General features: G+C 44.2%; 5 protein-coding genes, 2 long non-coding RNA genes and 6 other non-coding genes across 18 annotated transcripts; 7 read left to right on the top strand and 6 right to left on the bottom strand.

The window, feature by feature from the left end:
- The first annotated feature begins 1 nt into the window (after nucleotide 1).
- On the top strand, nucleotides 2-5,255 carry srek1 (splicing regulatory glutamine/lysine-rich protein 1). The gene is made up of 11 exons (XM_088391545.1): nucleotides 2-259; nucleotides 395-528; nucleotides 2,582-2,697; nucleotides 2,773-2,919; nucleotides 3,002-3,180; nucleotides 3,251-3,381; nucleotides 3,465-3,567; nucleotides 3,632-3,733; nucleotides 3,802-3,870; nucleotides 3,942-4,047; nucleotides 4,177-5,255. Exons 1-11 carry the CDS (start codon nucleotides 132-134, stop codon nucleotides 4,285-4,287), a joined length of 1,326 nt encoding a protein of 441 aa, XP_088247671.1. The 5' UTR covers nucleotides 2-131; the 3' UTR covers nucleotides 4,288-5,255.
- LOC148389685 (protein sidekick-2) lies at nucleotides 5,045-8,444 on the bottom strand. Its single transcript, XM_088391544.1, has 11 exons — nucleotides 8,209-8,444; nucleotides 7,977-8,137; nucleotides 7,612-7,747; nucleotides 7,446-7,534; nucleotides 7,150-7,342; nucleotides 6,870-7,079; nucleotides 6,628-6,762; nucleotides 6,315-6,464; nucleotides 6,008-6,233; nucleotides 5,857-5,941; nucleotides 5,045-5,621 (listed from the first exon to the last, which is right to left on the bottom strand). The coding sequence occupies exons 1-11, from the start codon at nucleotides 8,324-8,326 to the stop codon at nucleotides 5,385-5,387; spliced, it is 1,740 nt and encodes a 579-aa protein (XP_088247670.1). The 5' UTR covers nucleotides 8,327-8,444; the 3' UTR covers nucleotides 5,045-5,384.
- On the top strand, nucleotides 5,693-9,206 carry LOC148389684 (uncharacterized). The gene is made up of 3 exons (XR_015861612.1): nucleotides 5,693-6,168; nucleotides 6,332-6,478; nucleotides 7,987-9,206. It is a non-coding gene; the product is annotated as an uncharacterized LOC148389684 (long non-coding RNA).
- LOC148389683 (uncharacterized) lies at nucleotides 8,635-9,306 on the bottom strand. Its single transcript, XR_015861613.1, has 3 exons — nucleotides 8,916-9,306; nucleotides 8,769-8,819; nucleotides 8,635-8,686 (listed from the first exon to the last, which is right to left on the bottom strand). It is a non-coding gene; the product is annotated as an uncharacterized LOC148389683 (long non-coding RNA).
- A 672-nt stretch (nucleotides 9,307-9,978) lies between these two features.
- On the top strand, nucleotides 9,979-10,050 carry trnae-cuc (transfer RNA glutamic acid (anticodon CUC)). The gene has a single exon. It is a non-coding gene; the product is annotated as a tRNA-Glu (tRNA).
- Nucleotides 10,051-10,178: 128 nt separating this feature from the next.
- On the bottom strand, nucleotides 10,179-10,250 carry trnad-guc (transfer RNA aspartic acid (anticodon GUC)). The gene has a single exon. It is a non-coding gene; the product is annotated as a tRNA-Asp (tRNA).
- A 288-nt stretch (nucleotides 10,251-10,538) lies between these two features.
- Nucleotides 10,539-10,610, bottom strand: trnad-guc (transfer RNA aspartic acid (anticodon GUC)). Its single transcript has one exon. It is a non-coding gene; the product is annotated as a tRNA-Asp (tRNA).
- Nucleotides 10,611-10,815: 205 nt separating this feature from the next.
- Nucleotides 10,816-10,886, top strand: trnag-gcc (transfer RNA glycine (anticodon GCC)). Its single transcript has one exon. It is a non-coding gene; the product is annotated as a tRNA-Gly (tRNA).
- Nucleotides 10,887-11,179: 293 nt separating this feature from the next.
- Nucleotides 11,180-11,250, top strand: trnag-gcc (transfer RNA glycine (anticodon GCC)). The gene has a single exon. It is a non-coding gene; the product is annotated as a tRNA-Gly (tRNA).
- A 274-nt stretch (nucleotides 11,251-11,524) lies between these two features.
- On the top strand, nucleotides 11,525-11,595 carry trnag-gcc (transfer RNA glycine (anticodon GCC)). Its single transcript has one exon. It is a non-coding gene; the product is annotated as a tRNA-Gly (tRNA).
- Nucleotides 11,596-12,119: 524 nt separating this feature from the next.
- On the bottom strand, nucleotides 12,120-13,906 carry gal3st1b (galactose-3-O-sulfotransferase 1b). The gene is made up of 2 exons (XM_088391324.1): nucleotides 13,670-13,906; nucleotides 12,120-13,584 (listed from the first exon to the last, which is right to left on the bottom strand). Exons 1-2 carry the CDS (start codon nucleotides 13,789-13,791, stop codon nucleotides 12,423-12,425), a joined length of 1,284 nt encoding a protein of 427 aa, XP_088247450.1. The 5' UTR covers nucleotides 13,792-13,906; the 3' UTR covers nucleotides 12,120-12,422.
- A 450-nt stretch (nucleotides 13,907-14,356) lies between these two features.
- On the bottom strand, nucleotides 14,357-19,521 carry LOC148389675 (proline dehydrogenase 1, mitochondrial-like). The gene is made up of 14 exons (XM_088391316.1): nucleotides 19,061-19,521; nucleotides 18,219-18,427; nucleotides 17,717-17,751; nucleotides 17,144-17,293; nucleotides 17,021-17,085; nucleotides 16,568-16,684; nucleotides 16,406-16,485; nucleotides 16,248-16,329; nucleotides 16,078-16,170; nucleotides 15,860-16,006; nucleotides 15,618-15,793; nucleotides 15,448-15,546; nucleotides 15,294-15,382; nucleotides 14,357-15,021 (listed from the first exon to the last, which is right to left on the bottom strand). Exons 1-14 carry the CDS (start codon nucleotides 19,400-19,402, stop codon nucleotides 14,831-14,833), a joined length of 1,875 nt encoding a protein of 624 aa, XP_088247442.1. The 5' UTR covers nucleotides 19,403-19,521; the 3' UTR covers nucleotides 14,357-14,830.
- A 150-nt stretch (nucleotides 19,522-19,671) lies between these two features.
- srsf9 (serine and arginine rich splicing factor 9) lies at nucleotides 19,672-24,325 on the top strand. Of its 6 annotated transcripts, XM_088391322.1 has the most exons (5): nucleotides 20,204-20,359; nucleotides 21,255-21,434; nucleotides 21,601-21,791; nucleotides 23,425-23,597; nucleotides 23,679-24,325. In XM_088391322.1, the coding sequence occupies exons 2-5, from the start codon at nucleotides 21,277-21,279 to the stop codon at nucleotides 23,883-23,885; spliced, it is 729 nt and encodes a 242-aa protein (XP_088247448.1). In that variant the 5' UTR covers nucleotides 20,204-20,359; nucleotides 21,255-21,276; the 3' UTR covers nucleotides 23,886-24,325. The 6 variants fall into 6 exon arrangements, with proteins under 6 accessions (XP_088247445.1, XP_088247443.1, XP_088247448.1 ...); XM_088391319.1 differs by lacking the exon at nucleotides 20,204-20,359 and adding an exon at nucleotides 19,672-19,806 and having other exon boundaries at nucleotides 23,425-24,325; XM_088391317.1 differs by having other exon boundaries at nucleotides 20,203-20,359; nucleotides 23,425-24,325.
- The last annotated feature ends 207 nt before the right edge of the window (nucleotides 24,326-24,532 follow it).

Genomic DNA, 24,532 nt, shown 5'->3' with positions numbered 1-24,532 from the left:
GGGCGGTAATGCGCTCGGCTATGCAATTGTGCTGTGAGAAAAAGCCAGCGAATCTCCGACGTAAAAAAACACGAACATATATTCGGCGAATATAAACATTATTGCTGTTTTAAATACGTCATTATTTCGAAATGAGTGGAATATCCGGCACTAACGTCGTCCAGGTGACTAATCTGTCGTCAACGGTGAGCAGCGAGCAAATGCGCACTCTCTTCGGCTTCCTGGGGGACATCGAGGAGCTTCGGCTCTACCCACCCGAGTAAGAGCGACGTGCGGCGGCTGGGGGGGGGATCAGGCGACAACGCCGATGTGCGGCCTGGTCCGACACTATAATTAAGCATTTAACGATGTCACGTGATTGTGTTAATACCTCTTTTTTGTTGTCCCTCTATAGCAACTCCACTCTAACCTTCTCGTCCAAAGTGTGCTATGTCAAGTATCGAGAATCTTCCAGCGTTGGAGTGGCGCAGCATCTCACTAATACTGTTTTTATGGACAGAGCCCTCATAGTTGTGCCATGTGCCGAAGGTCAGTGGGAACTAAAGCTTCAAAATGTCCCTTGATTTCATAATGACCTTGCTTTCTATTCAACTATTCGCTCTTGTGCTATACTGGGTTGGATAACATTCGTTCACGTAGCTGTTACGTCATGGCAGCGTTCCATTGTGTGGATGCTGAGAGTCACAATTTTTTTTCCCCCCCACAGATTAAATCATTTTAATAAAATGTACGACGAGTTACGATCAACGCAACTTTGTAGTTTGCACGTCAGCCTCGCAGTTCGGAGGTTTGAGATTCAAATCTCAGTGTGGGATTCAAATCTCAGTTTCCTGTTTAGAGCTTGCAAGTTCAATGGTATGAGGGTTTAATCTATGTATATTTAATATAGTTGGTGGGGGAAATGTAATCTACTTTGCATGGATGTTTGCTGATGACAAAATGCTTGAATGGGATACTTTCCCATTAAATTACACATTTTGAAAATTTACAATATAGCCCAGTTTTACTTTCCATGAAAATTTTTCAGAAGCTTACCAGAAATTTCTAACCCCTTCGCAACCCTATTCCCCTTTTTACCATTTTACAAATCAAATCATCCTAAATTCCAACATCACCTGTTTTTGTGGGAGGACCCCCCCATCCCCCTTTTTTATTTTCTTTAATTGTCCCTTTTTCGTCCTTCACCTCCTCCCCCTCCCCTGTCAGCAACAAATAATTAGATGTTGCTGTCTGGACGGACGTGATTAATTTGGCTTTTTGTTTTGTTTCCTGTGTGATTATGTGTGCATATCAGATACACGACCACACTACTAAGCCTGAGTCATTGAGGCATTGTTTGCCAGGCCGCTACCGTCCTCGATGACGGGGGCCACGAGGCGTCAGTGATCATGTGACCAGGAGCACTCCAAGATGGACACCTTGTCTCCTTTTTTTTTTTTTCTTTTCATACTTTTTGTTCCCCCAATGTTGTCCAATCTCTGCTGTCTCTGTCAATGAAAAGGTGGTTCTCTCACTTTCGCTCTTCTCCCTGGAGCGATTTTATATTTATTTTTTATCATCATTATTATTATTATAGTGGTACCTTGACTGACGAGTTCCATTTAGTTGAAACCATATGAATCCATTCAATCTCCCCCTCCAAAATAGAATATAATAGAATGTCATCCTTTACACAGTGTCAAGATGCCTGCAAATATCATATTTATTATATTATCTATATGTGTTGCTGCACCTTTTGTGTTCAAGAATACTTTTTTACTTTTAATATAGCTTTGGAAATTACAACTGTGATTGAGATGCTAGTTTTGTTAGCTGACGTTTGGCTAGCCAACTTTCTCAAGATGAAGTGATGTGGTTTGGTTTGAATAAGTCAAGGCACCACTGTCTTATTATTATTATTGTCCAACCCTCCCTCCCCCCCATATACCCCTTATCTCTCTCTCTCTCCTGCTGCAGCTTGTTTGTGGTTGAGTCGGCATGATGATGCGACGGGATGCTAAGAGGGAGGATGACTAACACTTGCCTCTCTTGTCATTGCCGTAGTGACAGAGAAAGCGAGAGAGAGTGAGAACATCTTCTGACCTCTTCCCAAGTCCGCTCAGATGATTGTAGCTCGTGGATGATTCGCCATTATAATAGTCTCGCTATTGATGCTAATGCAGCAATGATTTCATTCATCATCCAGAGGTGGTCCATCTCTCATTAGCGTACAAGCATCATTTATATTTTTGCGTCTTATCTTAAATATGTAATAAGACAACCTGCTGTTACCATGGCAACAACCTACTTGATGCTACAGCCCCTTGCTCCACCCCAAGCCTGCTGTCGAAAATTGCAAGATGATTTGGTATTGTTCCCGCAGTGAAAGCCTTTTTGTTTTCTTGATGTGCGCTATTAGCGTCGCCAGATTTTTCTTGAGTTGTCCCCCCCCCACCACCACCACCACCACACACACACAAACACAGCACTAAGCAGTCCTAAGATAAATCGTGCTAAGATATTCGTAAGACTGTGTGTAAGAAAGTGCTATGGATATTTTTATTGTTTTTTGGAGCAGCTGTTGTTTGTGTGTACCCCGCAGGGAAGATTCCGGAAGAGGCCAAGGCCTTGTCGCTTTTGGCACCTGTTGCTCCCGTGCACAACCTGCTCCACGGCAGGGGGCTGCTCCCCATCCCGGCGCCCAGCCCACGACAGAATGTGAGTCGTTGAATGTGATGAACAATCCTTTCCTCATATATCACCTATTTTGGCTACTGTACCTTCAACACACAGTTGAACCTGCCCCTGGTTGGTCACCTAACCCCTACCCTGGAGCCTGCAGTCTCCTCGCTCCAGCAGCCCCCCCTCATGGGCAACGTGGACCCGTCCAAGGTGGATGAGATCAGGAGGACGGTCTACGTGGGCAATTTGAACTCACAGGTGATCATTGGCCAGATGCAATCCAGGATTTGCAGTAAAAACCCTTGTCATGCTGTAATTTGACGGTTTATCCCCTCTGCAGACCACAACGGCGGAGCAGCTACTGGAATTCTTCCAGCAGGTGGGCGACGTGAAGTTTGTGCGGATGGCGGGTGACGAGACGCAGCCCTCGCGCTTTGCCTTTGTGGAGTTTGTGGAGCAGGACGCCGTCGCCCGGGCACTCTCCTTCAACGGCGTCATGTTCGGAGACCGGGCCCTCAAGTACGTGAAGACGACAGCGGGGATTATTGATGACAGATATGATGATGTCGTTCATTTTGCTCTCCATCAGGGTGAACCACTCCAACAACGCTATCGTGAAGCCGCCCGAGATGACGCCGCAGGCCGCCGCCAAGCAGCTGGAGAGTGTGATGAAGCGCGTTCGGGAGGCGCAGTCTACCATCGCCGCCGCCATCGAGCCAGGTGAGACACCGGCCCTCTGTTTACCAGCGTCACCTTTGGGATAACCGGATGTTGTCTTTTTTTTGTTTTGTTTTTTCCCTCAGTGGAGAAAGAGAAACACTACGTCGCTCATTCGGGGAGAACACGACCCCCATCACGATCCCGATCCCACTCTGGCTCACGGAAAAGATCACGCTCCAAACACGGGTGAGGCGTCACTTTTTCAGGGTTTGCAACTGTTGCGATGTTCTGAAAACTTTTGTGCTTCCAGACCGCCGCAGAAGTGGCAGAAGAATGACACACGCACTTCCCGAAGTAGCCACAGGAAGCGCTCACGCTCCAGAGACAGGCGGCGAAGCACGAGCCGCTCCAGGTTGGTCCAGAATACTCAGGCTGCGCTTTGGAAGGAAAGCATATTTGTAAATAACATGTGACGTTTAGGATTCGCCGGCGGAGTCGAGGGCGATCTCGGAGTCCTCCTAGAAGGGGCAGGTCGCCCTCCCCAAAGAGGTGAATATCAGGCAGTTGAACTTGAAAAGATACTAACGTTCACAATCTCACTTTGCATTGGATGTTGTCAGAATTAAAAAACGGCGGGAACGCAGCCGGGACGAATGGGAACCTTCTTCATCGAGAAAAAGAAGCCGGAAAGATGAAGAGCGGCCGAGAGGCAAGAAAATGCACAAGGTAAGTCGGACTTGGGGCGTCTTTCACAACACTTTGCACAGGACACCAAGACCCAAAATGCGGGGAGGAGAACATAAAAGTGGAAACTTACGACTGAAATCTCGTCGCGGGCACTGTGGAATGTTTCAGGTGGGACGGGACTACGACAGAGAGGTCTCACCCGCCGAGGACGCCCACTCGCCCCCCTTCACGCAGCACAACGGCGTCCACAAGGCGCGCAGCGACGACGCGTCCATTTGACGCTGCCCGACTGACTGACTTAAGTTGTCACTCCCCCCCCCCGCCGAGAGGGCAAGTGAAGCGCCACAATGTCCAATTTTTGCATCTCGCAAATAACGGTTACGTGTTAAGCACGGGCATATGCTCCCAAAATTGGTTAACGGTGAGCCTCACTTGCCCGTTATGGCAGCGTGAAAGGAAGGAAACGCCCGATGTTTCCTGCACGAGTAGCGACGTTTACAAGGGGGCTTCATTTCGTTTTTTATGTTTTTGTGGCCACGCTTGCTGTTTTTAGTCCCTATTGTGTTGCGCAGCTGTGAAAGATAAACGTGTGGGTAGGGCGGAAAAAAAGAGGAAGCTGATGAACCTTGAACCCCAGTTTGGGTTTTTGTCTCCCGCCATTGACAAGCAACCTGACGAATCAACTTCGGCTCTCCCACGTTCCATGTCAGTACCTTTCATGCACTACAGCTTACTTTAGGTGTTAAAAATCACATTTAAAAACAGCCTACGTCCCAGCTATGTTATTTTAACTATGATCCCACACTGGTATTTGATGGGTCGACTTTTACTTCCTGTTTGTGTCATTACATTTCACACCGAATAACAACGCTGTGAAAAAACAGCATTGATAATCAGTGCGAAAAGAGTTTCTGATGTTAAAATGCAATTACTGCCTCCGTCCAGTTTCTGATGCTAAGCCGGCTTCCCCCCCACTTAAAAAAAGTGTACGAAAAAGCAGAGTGACGCGGAGAACATCAAGTGCCTACGCTGCCGTTGTACAAAATATCGGAGAAGTTCATTTGCATGGTTAGCACTAGCATCGGTAACTGAATACAATATTGAGTTAAAAGTCAACAAATTGATTTTGTTCTATTTTTTTAAAAGAGAGCACTGGTATTATTGTACATTTGTTTCATGTACACAAGCTTCTGTTTGATGTGACGTTTTAGTAAAAAAAAAAAAAAAAAATACAATTTTAAACAAGTCGTCTTTTTGTGCTTCATGCATCGCCCACTGCAGGACTGGAGGACGATTGGACTTATTCCTGGATCACGATCATGACAAATGTGCATTTTCCATGTAGGCGAGTGTCGCGCTCCACGCTAAACTGTAGTCTACCGCGTGAGCGTCCCTTCTCCACCCATCATCATCAGCTGCTGGATGACGTCCAAGCTGGTGTAACCGCCGAAGCAGGCCGCTAAGGGAGGAGGATCATGGGAGTTGACAGCGCTCTGATCGTCAACGGCAGTGGAAAGGCCGTGGGATGAAGCCGGTGCTCGGAGCTCCACCACAAGCAGATTCGTCGCGATGCATTCCTCTTCCAGCTCGAGACTGTCGATGGGCTGAAGCAGCTGCAGCAAATGGAAGCATTCGTTGGGATTAAGTAGATTTTTCAGGTATCAAATTGAGTTTGATACAACTTGTGTGTTTCCAGACATGGCTTCTTTTTTGGGGGGGCTACTAAGCTTACCAAATTTTAGGTTGGATTTTCAAATTTGTCGAGTTGGAAGTTTTAGTTCGAAATCCAAAAATGACCAAAAGTTGCTGTTTGGAATCAAATTGACCACCTTCATGATTGTCACTTACCAGGTGTGTGGGTGTGTTGAATTTCTGCATAGATTTGCTCTTTTCAAGGTTGGGAATGTTGGGCCAAAAGACGACTTTAGCTCTGCTTGATGGATATCAAAAAGGTAAAGTTGTTGTTGCATTTCCTTTCAACGGTATGCTTGTGTTTTACCTTCTGAGGAACTGGGACCCCAACAAGGCAGTCACTACAACGAGGATCGAGATGATGCCGAGTGCCGTGAGGTTTGATGAAACTCCGTGCTGCGTCTCCACCATCCTAGCGGCACTCCGGACCCCCTGCCCGGCCCGCGTGAACCCCGACACCTGAACCCGGTATGCCGCCCCGTTACGTAGACCCTTCAACGTGTACTTATGGACCAGCGGCCCCACGCTGATGTCTGCGAAAGAACAGCCATCCACTAGTTTCACAAAACGTTGCAAATTATTAGAATGTTAAATTCATATTTATATTATCTTACTTCTCTCTGGCTGCCAGTCCTCTGCATAGTGGATCACGTAGCCCAGCAGAAACCCACGCCGGTCCTCCGGTGAGATAGCTGACCAGTGCAGTTCCAGAGAGGACGACGTGACGGACACAACGCTGAAGTTAGAAGGAGCGCTAGCCGGCGCTAACAGAAAACAGGTACATATTAATATCGCTATTTGATAGTGTTATTGATACTGAAATTGCTCTATTAATGCTGGTTTATCAATAGTGAGATCACAATATCCGATGTATCTGGGATACTGAAATTTTGATATTTGACATATAATGTAAAACAAGACACTCACATCCTTCCAGGTAGTAGAAGCGCGTTTTGGCGTAGGTGGCTTCTTGGCTGTTGTTGACTCGCTTCAGGTTGCATGTTTGCTGTTGGCCACGCACGTGCAGCCAGACGTCGTAGCTGGTGTACGCTTGCAATTGCTCTGGAAGTAGAAAGTTAACTGTCAAAACCTACTCGTCAAGATACTACTTTACTAGGGTAGCTACAAATACATTGAATATCATCTCAAGATACAATCGTTCAAACCACCTGAGATATCAACCACCGTCCAGAAATTGTTGCCTTCCTCATGGAAGGATTTATAGGACAGGTTTGGCGGGTATGGTCCATAGGTGGCGCTCCACTCCAGACAGAAGCATTTGTACTTCCTGACCAAGTCGTCCTTCCACAGCACGCTGAAGGACATCTGGTCGTGGACACGCACACTCAGCCTTCCGCCATCTCTGCCGTTGTCGTCTCCTGTAACGATCACGAAATGGGTGACATGAGCCTAAAATGGCTGACGTCCATCCGGCACCATTAGACTGACCATGCGGTGGCATTAGCGTGATGCTGGTAGACGGCGAGACACTGACATTGTTGAAAGCGTTGACGTAGACATGGAAGGCTGAGTTGGACAGTAGCAACGTGATGGGTGGCCGCGTTACGCTGAGGACCTCCAAGGGAGGCTCCCCTGAGACCTTGGCCAATGACACATTAAAGCCGTCATGTTCCTCAGCGAACTGAAAGCAATATAAAAAAACAGCGTTATAAATAACTGCTAAATTAGGCTATGCTACATTTTGCTATGCTATGCTAGGTCTAAGTTATGCTTTGTAACCATACCATCCACGTCAGCGAGATCATTCTTTGTCCTCCTTTGTCGGCCATCTTGTTTTCTACCACGTGGAGATTAAGCGGCGGCCTCGTCAACTCTGATGATGGCGAATCGATAATATTAATAATAGTGATACGAGACACGTGGCGTTTGTAGCCTCCATAAGATGATCACCCGGCGGGAGCATGTAGACGTGGCTCCACGGACACTGAGAGCACTTGTTGCTGATCTCGCAGGCCACCTGAACCTCAAGCACCGGCGAGCCCTTCACACCCGCCAGGTGACACCCGGCGGCACCCTGGCAACACACCTAAATCGCACGGACAAAAATGTTAGCTAGTCTTCTAGACTGCTTTCTTCTTTCCATTATAGCATCTGTGTTTCCTTCCATCCTTCTTTCCTTTTCTGCAATGCATTGCTGTTTTTCTCAAAGTGGAACAAATTTGATGGAGACGATAAGCATGATCATATTTCCTGTGTATCGTGATAATGACACGCAAGTCAAAAGTCAAATTGCTAACGTGAGCTGTTTTATCCACCTGTCGCCAGTTTCCATCATCCTGGTGGTCTGTGACCTCTTTGTGACGCACGCAGAAGGATGTGACGACCTTGGCGTCGTCCTTACTCCACTGAGCGCTGACGTCAACGTGACCGTCCGAATGACGCCTGAAGGTGACGTGTTGAGGAGGACCGCAGCGCACTGAAACGTGTGAAGAATCACAGACATGAACCCACGAAAAGTCAGTAGGTGAAAGGTCGGCAAGAACTTACGCAGGCTGCTGTAAGGCGCCGTGAAGACATCTTTGGAGCATTCGGACCCGATGTGTTCCAGAACCTCCACGGTCAAGTTTCGCTCAAACACTTGGATGTTACTCAAAGTGTCCTTCATCTCATGGTCTTTTATCTTATACACTTTGCAGAATTTGCCCTTCCTAGCAGAAGCCACAAAACCTTCAATCAAAATCTTTCCTTGCTAAATTGTGTTTCTGCTTTGCCAATTTAACAAGACTCGCTTTTGACGGATGATGAGCGTGAAGTTGGCCTCCCTCTCCTCTGCTGCCCCACGCCGCCACTGACACGTCAGCAGACCAGGAATGTGAGTTTTTCCGTAACATTCCAAGCCTGCAACGCCACCTGACACAAAAAAACACTCAGTCCTTCATTCCACTTCCCGACTTCCTGAGTCGTCGGTTACCTGGCAAGGCGAGGCGGCAGGGCTCATATATCGATTGGTAATTACCACAGGACTCTGAAACAAAACCGTGACATCATCATCATACCTATATGCTAAATAAGAGGCGCAAATATTTACTTATGTTTACAAATCCCACCTGGTTGGATCTGTCCCAGCGAACACACCACACATGGATCCAAAAATACACCTGAAAACCACAAACCCCCCCACCAAAAAAAAATGCTGAAACTAAAATATATAAAAAATACTCATGGGTGGGATCCATGAAATAGAAGTGACTTACCAGTGAGAAGTAATAAAAGATGACAATGCTGGAGGAGCTCACGTATACGTCCTAACACGGTCCCAATCATGGTAGTCGCACAAAAAGATGTCATGTAAATGTAAATTGTAAAGTCACACGGATAATCCATCGTATTGTTTATGTGTGAGCATAATAGCTGTGTGAGTGTGCAATTTGGATGAAGAAGTTGACTCGCCCAGCTCACAGGAAGTTATTCACGCCCCACTAACTTACTCAAATGATTGAAAAAAATAAATTGACCTTCTCAGCCAACAAGATTCTCTTAAACTCTGTCATACTGTCTGACACATGCCATTTTTTTCGGGTAAATGTGTCATCCTTGATAAAGTTCAAGAGTTTGACATTTAAAGTGTAATGGTTAAAAAAGTCGTTTCTTTATCATGCTCGCCATCTGTAAAGTTTATGTGAGGAACTCGTTGGTTTTGACATCCTTCCAAATCTGCATTACAAATCAACATGTAGGCAAGACACATTGAGCACATTAAGAAGACTTTGAAAAAAGAAATGTATGGCCCATACCATAAAATGAAAACCACTGGATGGTCTTATTGGATTTTAAAAATAATGAAACTTCTCAATTTAAAGTGAGAGTTTACAAGTCAGACTTCTGATTTATATTTCATATATCTGATTTAAGATCAGGATTCTGACTTCACAGTGAAAACCCTCACTTCAAAATTCTATTTCTTATTCTCAGAATTCTAACGTTAATCTCGGAATTCAATTCAGAATTAAATTCTGACTTTACAGTCACAATTCTCACTTAATCTTTGAATTCTGACTTTGAAGTGGGAGTTTACAAGTTAGGGTTCTGATTTAAATTTCAGAATTCAGAATTCAATACTGAGAATAGTCAAGATTCTGACTTTAGAGTGGGAATCCTCACTTGTAAATTCAATTAAATTAAATCTCTGAATTCTGACTGTAAAATACGAGTGTGTAAATCAGGGTTTTGATTTTAATTTAAAAATTCAGATTTTTCAGTGCAGCCACTTCATTGTGGACATGTATATATACAGTAATGATAGGCTCGTTAGCATAGTCCCTGGTGGTCTAGTGGTTAGGATTCGGCGCTCTCACCGCCGCGGCCCGGGTTCGATTCCCGGTCAGGGAACTTACATTTTGTTTTTTTTTAATGTTTTGACGTGTGAAAGTAGTTATATTTACAGAATATAGCAATTGAGTAAAAGAAATCCATACAGATAACGAACAAAAAGAAATTGAAACTTGTCAAAAACGAATCTCCCCGTCGGGGAATCGAACCCCGGTCTCCCGCGTGACAGGCGGGGATACTCACCACTATACTAACGAGGAGTGAAGTCCGGACCTAGTATGTCCCTTTATGTACGCAACTATGCACCCCCTCCCATTTCCTCCCTCATCTCAAAAACATCCATGGTCGGTCAACTGAGCACTCCAAATTTGCGACTGGGCTGCAACCAGTCCAGGGTGTTCCCTGCCTAGTGCCTGATGACTGTTGGGATAGGCTCCAGCATGCCCGTGACTCTCATGGGGAAAGGCGGTACAGGAGATGGATATAATTTTATGGCAGCAAAATGTAAGGAACAGATCTTTGTATATTCTCACGTTGTTAAAAACGTACTCCCCGTCGGGGAATCGAACCCCGGTCTCCCGCGTGACAGGCGGGGATACTCACCACTATACTAACGAGGAGATGTCGTCCAGGGAAGCTCAAGTTTGTATTTTCAATCTGTGTATGGTATCTCGAAGGGGTAGGTAAAGGTTAGCATTAAGGCTGTGGTAAGTCTATCGATGTAAGTATACATGGCTTTGCGTTCTAATTTGCACTCTCGCACTTAACCTCGGTGCAGGTCCATCTTAGTTTAAGTTCAGAAATTGTCCTCAGTTTTCCAGAAATGCATTGGTGGTTCAGTGGTAGAATTCTCGCCTGCCACGCGGGAGGCCCGGGTTCGATTCCCGGCCAATGCAACTAACATTTTTAACGTCATTTTAAACTACAGCTTGGTTTACATATAAGGCAAAATATGGGTCGGGTAAGGGTTGATATCAGCATAGAGGTTAACCCACTCTTAGTCATATTAGCTTGAGCTAAAACTTCCTATTCCGAATGAAATTTCTAATTTAAGACGTTTAACATTAGGGCTGTGGTATGGGGACAAATTTAAGCAGACGTGGTTTCGCGTTGTAATTTCGACTGTCGCGCACCTTCCTGGATTTGGTTGACTTTAAATCCAATGTTGCAACGTCCTCCTCCAAGCCAAGCATTGGTGGTTCAGTGGTAGAATTCTCGCCTGCCACGCGGGAGGCCCGGGTTCGATTCCCGGCCAATGCAACGCTACTTTTTAACATCTGATTCGGTGAAAAGTAATTATTTTGTACTGCTTTTCTGTAGTTGTGTTTTATACTAAGGAGAAACTTCATAGGTCACAAGGGAGAAGGTAGACAAATTGTGACAACTCTTGAAGTTTGCTATGACAGATCAGCAGTGGTGGTTCAGTGGACAAATTTGCCTGCAACGGCCTAAGAGTTGCTGAGTTTGAGTTTCTTGGGTTCTACAGCTTTACGTGTTCTTCTTTATAAAGGGTATTGTATAGCCACATATATATGCATTGGTGGTTCAGTGGTAGAATTCTCGCCTGCCACGCGGGAGGCCCGGGTTCGATTCCCGGCCAATGCAACTTACTTTTCTTTAGGATCAAGAACTTTATGATGCACATTTATACGACGCTTTCAGTTTTGTTTTCCTGTGTTAGGTTTTCAAAGTTGAGTGAGAATAATCCAACTGACAAAAGCCTGGTGATGTCTGTCTCTTTAAATGCCATTCTGCCTGCACTGGTGACCAATCAGTGTTGTCACAAATTGCATGTGCTTCTTAGTGGGAGGGAAAGTGAAGCAGGAAGTGTAGTGGAGGGTGAGAAATAATTAGATTTGTTTTTGGCTTTGGTATCATGGTATTAGAGCACGTTTCCTATGCTTGGTGCTTAATTTAGGAGAAGTTACATCTTTCTTTGTGCCTGAACTGGGAAAAAGCTCGTTTTGAGTGGACATAATTGGTCGAATTGGTAAGTGCGGATCATTTTTTTGTCCTCTATTCATTCGAATGGATTGAGTATTTTAGCCCATTATACATTATTTAGCCCTTTATACAACTTAATGTTATATTTATACTTAATGAAATTAATCAGTTAATTATTTTCATATGCACATTCCATATTTATATTATTTTTTTGAAAACAAAAAAAAACAATTTTTAGAACACTTTTTTACTTTTACATTTAACATTTAAATATGACTCACGCTATGTTGCCGAAGATATCTGGTAAATTAGTCACGCAATTCCGCCTGCAATATTGTTTAATATCCACTAGGAGTCAGTGTTTGACCATACATTACCGACACTGACAGTTTAGGTAGTTCTATTTGGATGTCATTTTGACAAATGATGGAAGATGTTGATGTAAAATGAAAAAGTCCTGATATCGGCCGATTAAATTGCCCAGTCAACTAAATGGCCGGGCCCCAGTAAATAGCATCTTTCAACCACCCCCACAGTCGTGTAAGCCAGAGGCTGACCCCCAAATCAGCCAAGTACTGTATTTCTGGTGTGAGCATCTTCTCACATATGCTCCTCAAGTCGGGATGGATGTCTTTCCTCAGGTTATATCCCAGGATGGACTTCCCTCCCAGGGGCTGCCAGGGCAGAAAGCGTCGGTCTCGAATGTCCGGCGCTTTCACCGCCTCTCCACCTTCCAAGCACAATGTTCTCATCTCGGCATTCCTCCGTCGGAGCTCGGCCACATCCTGCTTCATCCTCTCTCGCCCGTAGGTCTCCACCTTGTCCCACAAGGTAGCGTTGAAGTGTCGATAGAGCCTCCAGTCGCCGTCATTCCATCCCAAAGCCCGGGCCCTGGACTCCGGGGTCAGACGAGAGACAGACGAGCTCGCCCGAGCGTTAAGTTTGAAGTACAAAATATCCTCCATGCTCCAGCACAGGGTCTCCTTCAGCAGGATCAGCGACTCGTCAAAATATTCCGCAATGAGCACCAGGTGGAACCTTCTGGACAAACCTTGAATGGCCTCCGTCACGTCGGGATGGTCCGCATCCAGATTGTTGTCTGAGCCCAAGTCGAATAAGAGCAGGTTCTTCAGGTAGAAGGCGTTGTAGGCGTGAGCCCTGTAGTAGGTCCGAGGACTCCTGAGGAACTCTTCTAGTTTGTCGTCACCGCTTATGCTCCAGGTGAGGGGCACGGCCCTGTGGTAGTAGTGGAAGGCCGATTCCAGAAGATGAGCCGGGTCACGCAGGATGGTGACGTAGGTGGCGTCGGGTGGCAACAACGCCGCCACCTCCCCTGGGCAGAAGCGCATGTGGTTGCACAATATATTGAAGCACTCGCCGCGTCGGTAGCTCTTCACTTGCCAGCGGCTGAAGGCCGACGGGTAGAAGAAGTCGTTGCGGCCGTCGGGGAAGGCGAACTTGAGTTTGTGTTTTTCTCCAAAGCGGAAGAGGATGTTGAGGAGTGTGCTGCTGGCAGTTTTGTGTGTCTTCATGAACATGATGTTCACCGAAGGAGAGCACGTGTCCGTCTGGAGCCTTTGAGAAGACCGGGGAAGGTTCTTGTTGAGTGGTTTGGCCATGTTGAGGGGACAGGTGTCATCTTTGGAACTTCTGGAAACCACACAGAGATTCTTTGCCTTTACTGTACCATACATGTTGAATCCAAAACTGCTGATAATTTTTTCTCCAACATTACCTGAAGTCTTCATGGGTTGGCAACATCAAGCAATATAGTAGAACCAAGATGTGGATCAATAGAAGCCAAAGGATGAGCCCTCGAGTTACATTGGTGCACTTGTTTCCTGTCATGTGCAGCATTTTGGTGTCCAATCGGAGAACCCGGAAAAAAAAATAGAATATAAGAATGATTATAGGGAGGGAGAAACTCGAAGGGAGCAACACGAGGAGAGTAACAGGAATGGATAAATGAGACACTGATACGGCTGAGCTCAGTGAAACGCAACCCTCATGTTTACCCTTCAAACATATTTATAGTTGGGAACGGAAAGAGTCACGTTTCACATTATATCAGGTTAAACTGTTCAAATTAGTCATCAAAAGTTGTTTTGGTTATTCCCATAACGACGTTTTATGTTTCCATTGATAAAACTTGTCATTTAATAATATGCTTTTATTTTGAAATGGGATTAATAACAGTAATCAGAGGAGTTACCTGAATATGAGCTCTGACATGGAAGTCAAAAAATCCCGCATTGTCCTCTCAATGTTTGATTGGCTAGTCTATAGTAACCAGAATAGATTACCTGAATATGAGCGCTGACACGTATCGGGTGTTGAGTGAGACATGGGGTCAAATAATCCTCCATTGTCCTGTCCATTGATTGGCTGAGAGTGACATATACCACACGCTCCTCTTCCCATATCATCTTTTCCAAAATTTTATTGAATCAAAAAAATATTTTACAATTGTACAAAATTGTGATCAACCGGCAAGTGCTGTAAAAGGAGCACACATACAAAAAGTTAAAAACAATTTACCCATGTTCCAACATTAACTTCACTTCCTAATGCATTTTGATTTTGTTCCATTCTTTGGATTTAGTCCAACAAATCTGTGCAAGTCACTGCGTCATTAATCTTGTGCGTGTTACTGACGGCAATAGAACAAAACAAGCAGTATATAACATTTACAATGAAGGTACCACTTCCTGTCATTCCACACTTTATCCTAGCAATTGTTTTTGTGACAAAGGGCCGATGAGGACAATAGTCACTTGTTTATAAAAAAAATATGAATGGAGTCTCACAGGTCTGATAAAGTTTCTAACCATCAGCCCAAAATGGAGGTCTATGCTCAAAATGGCGGAATGCCTGGATCAACTGGTACTTCTGCAACTCAGTAGACAGGCTTATAAAATATTTGCCCCCCCAGCAGGCGCCTCTTGAGCTCCTTCCACAGAAGGCTGCGTTCCCGCTGTGACCCCTTCATGAAGCCGCGGTTCTCCTGAGCGCGGCGGGACAGATAAGGGATGACCTCATCCACTGGTCCGTACGGAACGTATTTGTACACCGGGAAACCCGCTTGACCTGAGGACGAAAATTTTGGTTAAGTCACCGTGATCTCTGAACCTGCGACCAGTGAATCCAGTCATTTGTAACATGGGTTCATGATTGGCTAACGTAAGGCTAGCACTGTAACTGATAACCTCCTCGGCTATCTCCAACAGGCCCCTTTATAAGACATCTTCTCGTCTGAAGGTGAAACCACTTTGGTTTGAGTGGTCACATAACAGTGTGACGCAATATGGTTGTTTTATTGTTAGTATCAGTGAGGGGCCTAGCTAGAAGTTAGGACATACCTAGCGGGAAGCTGATCTGGTCGCACATGCCGAGCAGCTGTCCAAAGTAGACTTTGTTCTCGGTGGGTGAAAGGCCCATCTGGTTCATCCTGCCAAAGAACATGTGCTGGTTACGCAACGTCAAGACATTCCGAGAGCTGAGAAGGCGACGTACTTCTCCAAAGTGAATTTGACCGTGTCCTCGTTGTGAGTGGCGACCATGATGTTTGATTTGCGACCGTGCTCGATGTCCTCGAGTAGGTACTCCAAACATCTACGAGAAAGCCATAGTTAAAAAAAAAGTGGTAGGAAAGACCTCTTGGAGGAACAGGAAGGTTTGCTCACTTGTGATACATCCTGTTGGTGGCCTCATAGTCGGGATTGATGGGGTCCTCGTAACCGATCTCCTCTGCCCGGGCTCGTTCCTGGTACATGTAGGCCCCGCGCACTAGCTTAGCACCAAAGTACCAGCCTTCTCGCCGAGACAGCTCAACGTCCACTGTCACGTTATCGTAGGCCTCCTGGAATCATTTTAGTTTGTCAGCACAGATACTTAAAAGCTATCAAACAGTACCAGGACATCTGACCTTCAGGTAGCATTGATACGTGTTGAAGATGATGGGCTTCTCCGTGTTGAACTTCCTTTGCATTTCTAAGGTCAGCCGACTGATGGCGGGTTGGAAGTAGGTCTGCTCGGCGTCCACCATGAGCCGCACGCCGTGCGCCATGGCGTGCTGCATAGAAAGAGCATAGAAATGTTGAAATATTCCTGATCTGAGAAGATGAGTTGATCTGTTCTCCTCACGTTGGCCAGCACATCGACTCTCTGCAGCATTCGCTTCATTTGTCGCTCTTCTTCAGCTGTGAATGTGCTCAGCAGGGGCTCAAGCTTCCCCGTCTGTCATACAAAATCATTTCGGCTATTTTAAAAAATCTTATTTCGAACATTCCACCGTGCTTCCATCTTAGATTTACCTGAAGGTTTGGCACCATGAGAAGATTGGAGATTTTGGTTGTGTCGTCTATCAAACTGTTCCAGTCCAGCATATCTATGGTTCTGGAAATAAAAATGAATTCAAAAGGAATTAATAACTGGGATGGATCAATTTTTAATCTCTTTTCATCTTAATTACCCTGATAGTCCCAGTTTCTCTCCGGTGAACCAGTTGTCAATGTCATCCTGAGCAGCGACACCCATCTTGGTCAAGGTCTCCTAAAAATACATGTTCTCATGAAAATAAAAATATTCAAATACGTTCACGAATTAATTAGCATGAGCATTCCTCTCCACGCACTTTGAGTTGTTCCGGTTCCAGTTTCTGCTCCAGAGCTGTCATTTCTGATTTCCCCTGCTGCGCTGCCAAGAACTTAAAAAACTGCTTCCATTTGACTAAAACTTCGGAAAACTGGAGCTGTCCGAAGAAAAGACACAAAACAAATATAAAAAAGTACTGTAATTCTGGTAGCAGCTTTTTCTACTTCTTTTTATTGTTGTACAACAAGCTGCTATCTTTTTATTTTGTAAGGGGGTTGATAACACGCCGTGTAAATGAACTTTAAAGTATAATCGTAAAAAAAAAAAAAAGTTGTGACATACCGCCAAGAGATAAATGGACAATCATTGACTGCCTTAACGAGATAAACTACCATTCGTGAATGAGATAGTGCTAATGCTACCAATTTGGTAGCTCAGGGCCAATTATATAAACACATTTGGGTTAATATAGAGAATATTGTGTTCCACTCACAAGGAACTGTGGGCGTCCCAGAGCTGTCATTTTGATGGCCGAGAATCCATCAGTAGAAGCTCCACCTGAAAGTAAAGCCGTATTCATACTGGAGTCGAAATAAATTCAACGATTTGTTATTACCTGAGGCTTTGATGCAGTTGATAAAAGTTTCCAGCTGGTTATCGCATTTGACCTCGTCGGCATAGAAATACGTTCGGGCGCTAATGACGCCGCCGCGTCGGTCGCTAAACTGCCGATGGGCCCTGTACTTCTTCTCACGGTGATCAGCAGCTATGAAAAAAATATGATACATGAGACGACCAGCTAAGATTTCTTTTAAAAAGAAATTATCTGGTTTGACCTATATGTCAAAGTTTGATGGTATATTGGGGAATTTGTCAAAAAACAAAAATAGAAAAAATAGAATTTTGAATATGTTAAAAATTTTCCATGAAAATGAATGGCTAATCAGTTTCAATTATTGTGGTTGCACTTCTCATTGACTTAAAGTGAGATGTGTTTACTATTTTGGTAAAGACATAATATACGATACTGCTTCATTCATGGAACCCAAACCAAACTTCTTCTCAGAATCTAGAGTGGCCTCATCATTGCAAGCCTCCAAATATAGCCTATCGCTGCAGTATCACGTGTTTGCACGACAAAACATACCATAGTCTGGACTAACTATCCAGTAACAGCCCAACAACTCACCTGGGCTTTCTTTCTCGGCCTGAGACACACAAGAACTGCAAAAAAAAAAAAGAATCATTACAGATTATGAAAATAACTTATGATAGTAGCAATCAGCATTGTCATTCTGCCAAGTTCTGTTCTGTCTCGTAGGATTCCGACTAGCCAATCGGAAGAGAGGGGTCTGTCCTGACCAGCCAATAGAACGTCATGTTCGCAAATGATTTGTTTTTGTGCAGAGCAAACATGTGCTTAGTGATGCAGGAAGTAGAACATGCGGCTTGTGATAAGAAGTGATTACAGGAAATAATAGTATGTTATTAACCCTAACCTTAAAATACAAGCATGTTTTTGTTGTGTTTTGCACAAATTATATCCCCCCCCCCCTCCCCACTTTGCTTACATAACTGCATAACTTGCACCACACGGGCGTTTTAATGGGCACGCTTAGTTTCAACCAGCAGCATGTGACAGGGATAAATAAGGAACACATTCCACCGCGTCTAGTCAAACAAGAACTCACTCCATCTCCTTTTTCTCGGCCTCCTCCTGCGTTAGGTCCTCCTCCACGCTGTAGTCTAGCACGGCGCCCACGCCGAACGCCTGGTTCTTCTGAATCAGTGGCTTGATGGCATTGTGGTCCTCGCCCGCCACAAACTGACCGTAGAAGGTCATCTTCATCATCTTCTCAAAGAGCCACTTACCCAGCACCTTCTTGCTCAGATCCATCAACTGTAAATATGTAATCATGTTTACCAATATGCTTTCCATTATAAGTTAGTCACATATTGCGCAACATGTTATGCATGTGTCTGTTCTTGTTGACAATGTTTGCCAAATGGGTGCAACCACTGTTCCTGCTGGGATTTGAAAAGTAGAAACACATGCATGTTCAAACAAAGGAAACTGAACAACAAAGTGGTCAAGTTTAAAAAAAATCAAAGCCAAGTCATACTTATCTTTACAATAACATGTTCTATCTTATTGGAAATTAAAATATATAAATTAATACATAATATATTTAAATTATTAGTCATTTGAAAATGGATAGTAGAAACAATCACTCAAATTAGTTATAGTAACATTATTTGTTTAAGTTAACTAGTCAGATTCATGTAAAGTGAATTTTTTTAAATATTTCTTTTGAATAAATCATTGATAAAATTAAGTTAGTTTTTCTTTTTTTAAATCCATTAAATGGCAACAATAAATTAAAGGATTTAGTTTAGTGAAAATATAATTCTTATTACAATAATAGAATTAAATTGTTGTGTAGGCTATTAATAAAACCCTAAATAAAATCCTTATTTCTTAGCTAAATGGTTGATTCGTGATTTAAAAAAAAAAAAAGTGCGACTGCCTAACCTCCTTGTTCTTCTCCACCAACATGTCCACGGTGCATAGCTTGAAAACCAGCAGACTCCTGAGCAGCTCCACGTTGTCTTTACTTTTGTAAGCTTCTTCTGTGTTGTTGAAGTCCACGCTGATTTTGCTTTGCGGCTGCCCGCCTTGGAAGCTCCTGCCCGGGCTGATGAGCTCCACGGGCTCAGCCTCCACCACGGCGCATCGTCCATCCACCATCTGGTTCTGCTCCTTCTCTTGGGTGGACGCCGCCGTGGACCTGCACCTCGTGGCCGAGAAGCAGCGCAGCTTGCCAGCCTTGTTGGCCCGGACGAGAGCGGGGAGGATCCTGCTGGAACACGACATTATTTTCGTCTGTGCGGGATGGAACTGGCACGTTCTGTTTGCCTTTTACTTGGCAAGTTGCATAATGTTCTTCTCAAGATGGGGGTGGTCCCTTCATGGTCGGACATGTTATATAATGGCAACATCCCTCCCACCCTCTTAAAAATAACCAAAGCTTCAAATGACGTCAAAAAGTAAAACTTTATACACACGTTTACCCTTTGGTGTTATATGACATCAAGTTGTTTTTTTCCTGAATAAAACCTTAGTTAAACACGCCAATTAATTTGAAGACCGGCATTCTCGAACAAAAATAACATCTGCAATTAAAATAGATAAATAAAGTCACAATAGAAAATAGTTAGTAGTTCCCTCAGGGGAAATCAAAACAACCAGATTGCAGCACCGTAAAATCGTAAACACGGGTAAAGATTATAATTCATTCATTTATTTCACTATTATTTATATCCTGATCGTACGGGGTCAGAAAGAAATAAAGAAATGCATCATAGACTCCCAGTGGGGCTCCATATGTAGGTAAACAGAAATAAAATTAATATTAAAATTTGAAGTTACAAAGTTAATAAAACGGAAAATTATGCAAAAGATTGCACTTGTCGTGACAAAGGTATTGTGTATACTACCCAAGTAATTTTTATTTATACTTCAAATTAAGTATATTGTGTTAGCACTTTTGGCACGACTGGTATTTTATACCAATAATCAAACGATTAACTAAACGGTAAAATGTGTCGTTTTGATACAGCACTCTCCGTTTTTTAAACAAAAGCTGCCCCTTACGAGGGTGGCAGCACTGCGTGAGCGTTAACGTTCATCCACCGGATATGAGCTGTAGAAGAAGAGTGGTCCTTTCTCATTTTCGCCTGGAATGAACCGTAGAAGAAGTCAGTGTCGCTCTTGTGCTAGTCAAGGCTGCTAACTAGCTACCTGACACGGAAGCGTGTCAAATCGTAAAAGGTGGGGTTCATTCTAAACGGTAATTACTAAACATGTAAAAAATTATTTTATTGTTGTGTGAACTAACGCTGTACGTATTGGTAGGTTCTCTCGTTACTCAAATAAGACGCTAAGTCGAATAAAAAAAAGCAGTTACACGAACAATACCGGGCCTGCACTCGCGCCTCGCCATTTGCTTTTATTGTGTTATTTTCGGACGTTTTCCTATTTCTATTTTATGCGCGCATTTTGAAATTGAGACTACTTTTAGCACAAAGCGACGCGAGCATGTGTTTATTTGTAAGCCACGCCTCGAGCCTTGCTAGGCCGACGTCTTTTTGTGAACGGGTCGGCCATAGCCACGTTTATTGAGCACCCAGTCAAACATTTACCACGTCTGTTTCTTCTCGCCTTTTATTCATTTCACGTTAAATTTGTAAATGCTACATTTGTCACTCCTTCTCCTGTAATTTCTGACATCGCCCCACCCAAGACTCATGACCTTTTAATGCTTTTAATGATTGTGTTCTAAGTTAATGTTACTTGTAATTAACTTTGGGCCCATTTTGTGGTTTAACAGTATATGTAATGATAGTTAATACTTAAAGGATGATTATTCACTCTTTACCCAAACCAGGAAAACTGGTGAGTCAATTTAAATTCATTAACATAACCCATAATCAAAAATAGTCTCAAGTGATGTGCTGTGTTTTAAAACATTCAGGTCTGAAGTCTCCCCCTTGTCCTGAGCTCTTCATTACAAAACAAAGCCTTGTTTTCATTTCTTTTTTATAATCTGTGACTAAAATAAGGAATTGGAGGACTGGACTAGCATTAGGATAGCAACTACTGCTACAAAGTTAATAAGTGAACTTAAAGTCAACAGGTGCCCTCCATTCCCTATCTGTGTCAGCAGCATTGCATCTTTTTCCTTCACCATGTCCGAGGGCCGGATCTATGTCGGGAATCTTCCTATGGACGTCCAGGAGAGGGACATCGAGGATCTCTTCTACAAATATGGAAAAATCCGTGAGATTGAATTGAAGAACAACCGAGGCACTATCCCATTTGCCTTTATCCGATTTGAAGACCCACGGTGAGTTTTGGGGATGGATCCAGCTTCATCCTCATTGGGTTTCTTTTTTTTTTTTTTTTTTTTTTTTTAAATACTAGCACCTCAAGTGACTCCCAACAGGAAGTGGATCCTCAACAGTCGGCAACCGGCCCACCTAGGTAAAGAGTTCTGTGCTCTCTTCTCTTAGGGATGCAGATGATGCAGTCTATGGAAGGAATGGATATGGATATGGAGACTCCAAACTGCGTGTGGAGTATCCTCGATCCTCTAGTAAATTTAATCCAATGGGAGGTGGTGGTGGTGGTGATAGAGGAGGAGGACCCAGAGGAAGATTTGGACCCCCAACACGGAGGTCTGAATTCCGTGTTGTAGTGACCGGTAGGTGGACATCTACAGTTCTAGCCCATTACTAGTAGCCCTTGGATGTCAAGTGGACCTCTAGGAAGTGGACTTGCAGAGTCTCAGGTGTCTCTTGCCCTGCCATGGCGGACAACAGGAAATGGGACTTGTGGTTAGAAGTCAGCAATTGCAGGAACTCGTGTCTAATGGCGGACCGACTGACTAAGGGACGAGTAGGATGCAAGGCAAGAATTGTTGGCAGTGTGTTCCCCCTTGGCCTTCAATGGCGGACGGGAGGATAGCGATCAAGCATTCGGACGTCAAAAGTCGTAGTCAGGCGGAAGGTCAAAAAGGGACATCCAAGGTCACTGGCAGATATTTTTCTTTCATTCAAGGCGGCATACAGGGACTAAGAGGAAATTGGATTTACAGTCACTGTCAAGTATTCTTTTATGGCGGACCGCAGGACAAAAGGACTGGTAGAAAAGTGGACATTCAGAGACGGATGGTTCTTGCTCCCATGGCGGACTTCAGTGTGAAGGGACTTAGAGAAACCCTTAAATCATAAACACATCCTTCTTGCTTGCTCTTTCATGGCGGACTGGAGGAGGAAAGGACTTTAAGGAATGTGGACGTATAGCGATTTGTCACCCTACTCAGATGCAGATTTCCTTGGTCCTTAATGGCGGACTGGAGGACAAAGGTTCGATAGATTTCACAAGTCTTAGTCACGATTGCTTAAGATGGACTGAAGGATGAGCCCGGTATAAAGGAGGACATGCAGAGTTATCAGCAGATGGAAGGGACAGGTAGATGGATGTCCAGGGTTGTAGTCAGATAATTCTTTCTTGGCGGACTGGAGGACAAAGGCACGAGTAGAAGATGTCATAAATCATACGCGGACCGTTGTGTTAACGGTGGGCCGAAGAGACTACTGGGAATCTTTGGCGGATCTTTTTCTTTCATTCATAAGAATAGTGACCCATAGATGCAAGTCCTTTATTTTGCGTGGGTATTTGGCACTTTTGATAGAGAGGACATCAAAAGAAGCTGGACGTCATGAATCATAAGTAGATCCTAAAAATTGCGGACTGAAAGACAAAGGGCCCACTAAAAACCTGAACGCGCAAAGTCTGAGGAAATTGTTTCCTTCCCTGATGGCGGACTGCAGCTCAAGTAGAAAAATGGATTGCAGTCATTGACGTTTCTCAAGGTGGGCTGCAGAATGAAGGCACTTGTTGGAAGTCATAGATTTTAGGCAGACAATCACTCTCATGGCAGACCAAAAAACAGGGACTAGTAGACGAATGCCCAAATCAAAGGCAGGTCTAACTGATGGCAGATAGAAGGAAGTTGTGTGGCAGACCGGAAGGTCAAGGTCACTTAAATGGAGTTCACGTTGGCCAGAGTTACTGAAATCTGCATAATCACCATACCAGTGACTGGTAGGTCTTAACTTTATCCTTATCAATCTTAGCTTTTAACCCTTTGTACTTAAGGTCTTTACAGTTGTCCCTAAATGTCAAAGTTCAGTCCTGTTGATAATTTGGTAGTTTCAAGTCAGCATTCTTGTAGGGCCTCACTTGAGTAGACAAATGCCCCCAAATGCGGTTGAGTAGGAACTTCTTCTTTAAGACCTTTTTAGTTTCATAATCAGTGTTTGCCATCTCAGGATTACCACCAAGTGGCAGTTGGCAGGATCTGAAAGATCACATGCGCGAGGCAGGCGACGTCTGCTTTGCCGACGTACAGCGGGACGGTGAGGGCGTGGTGGAATTCCTCCGCCGAGAGGATATGGATTATGCATTACGCCGACTGGATCGCACAGAGTTCCGTTCTCACCAAGTGAGTGGAAGACCACGTGATACGCCGCCCCCTCCGGCCTCAGCCACTGGAGCACACATTCACTGTTGTCCTCGTTTGCAGGGTGAGACCGCTTACATCCGCGTCTACGAGGATAGGGGTACCCCTAACTGGGGTCGCTCGCGGTCCCGCTCCAGATCCAGAGGCCGCTTTTCCCCGCCCTACCGAGGATCGCCGCCGCCTCGCTACCAGTCCCCTCCACGCATGTCACGCCATAGTCCACCTAGGAGATCCTCCAACCACAGCCCGCCGCCTCGTCACTACCGTTAAAGGCCCAGGATTCATTGAGGAAATCAAGGAGAATTCTCTTGATTTTGATTATTTTTTTTTTACCGCCGCCGCCATCGTAAGACTCGTTGTTTCTTGCTGCATACATTCCATGGCTACTCCCTTTGATTTTTTTTGGTTTAATTTTAGAACTCTTGCGTCTTGTCTCTAAGTGGAACTTTGATCCATTCGATGCACATAGTTAATGTTGAAATCTGTTCTAGTAATGTTAAAGCATCAAACAGTTTTGCAGCTTTACCTTATAAAATTGTTTTCATGAAGAATCTGATGTTAAAATTATGATTTAGTACAAATTGGTCAAACTTTTCAATTTTTGACAGTGCATGCCGTATTGTTTTTTTATGTAAGTGTTTGACTGAAGTAGGTGAACTTATCATTTTGTGTGAATCTTTTCTCTTCAAATAAAATCTTAATTTACCCTACTGTGACTTTATCATTAAATCAAAACTTAATTTTACTTTGTCGATGTCATGTGGCTAGACCTTTGGCAAATTTGTCCAGGAAACGTTGAATTTAAAATGCCTCTGGATTAAAATTTAATCAGCTTCCTCATGTGCAGTACCTGAGCAAAAAAAAATTCCTTTCATTGAAGGCCATAATTATTTACCATTCAACCAACAAAACAAGGC

This window comes from Syngnathus floridae, chromosome 12 (genome assembly GCF_059516105.1).
Source record: "Syngnathus floridae isolate MCC-2025c chromosome 12, RoL_Sflo_1.0, whole genome shotgun sequence".
Lineage (NCBI taxonomy): Eukaryota > Metazoa > Chordata > Actinopteri > Syngnathiformes > Syngnathidae > Syngnathus > Syngnathus floridae.
This window is presented reverse-complemented; position numbering and strand designations above follow the sequence as displayed.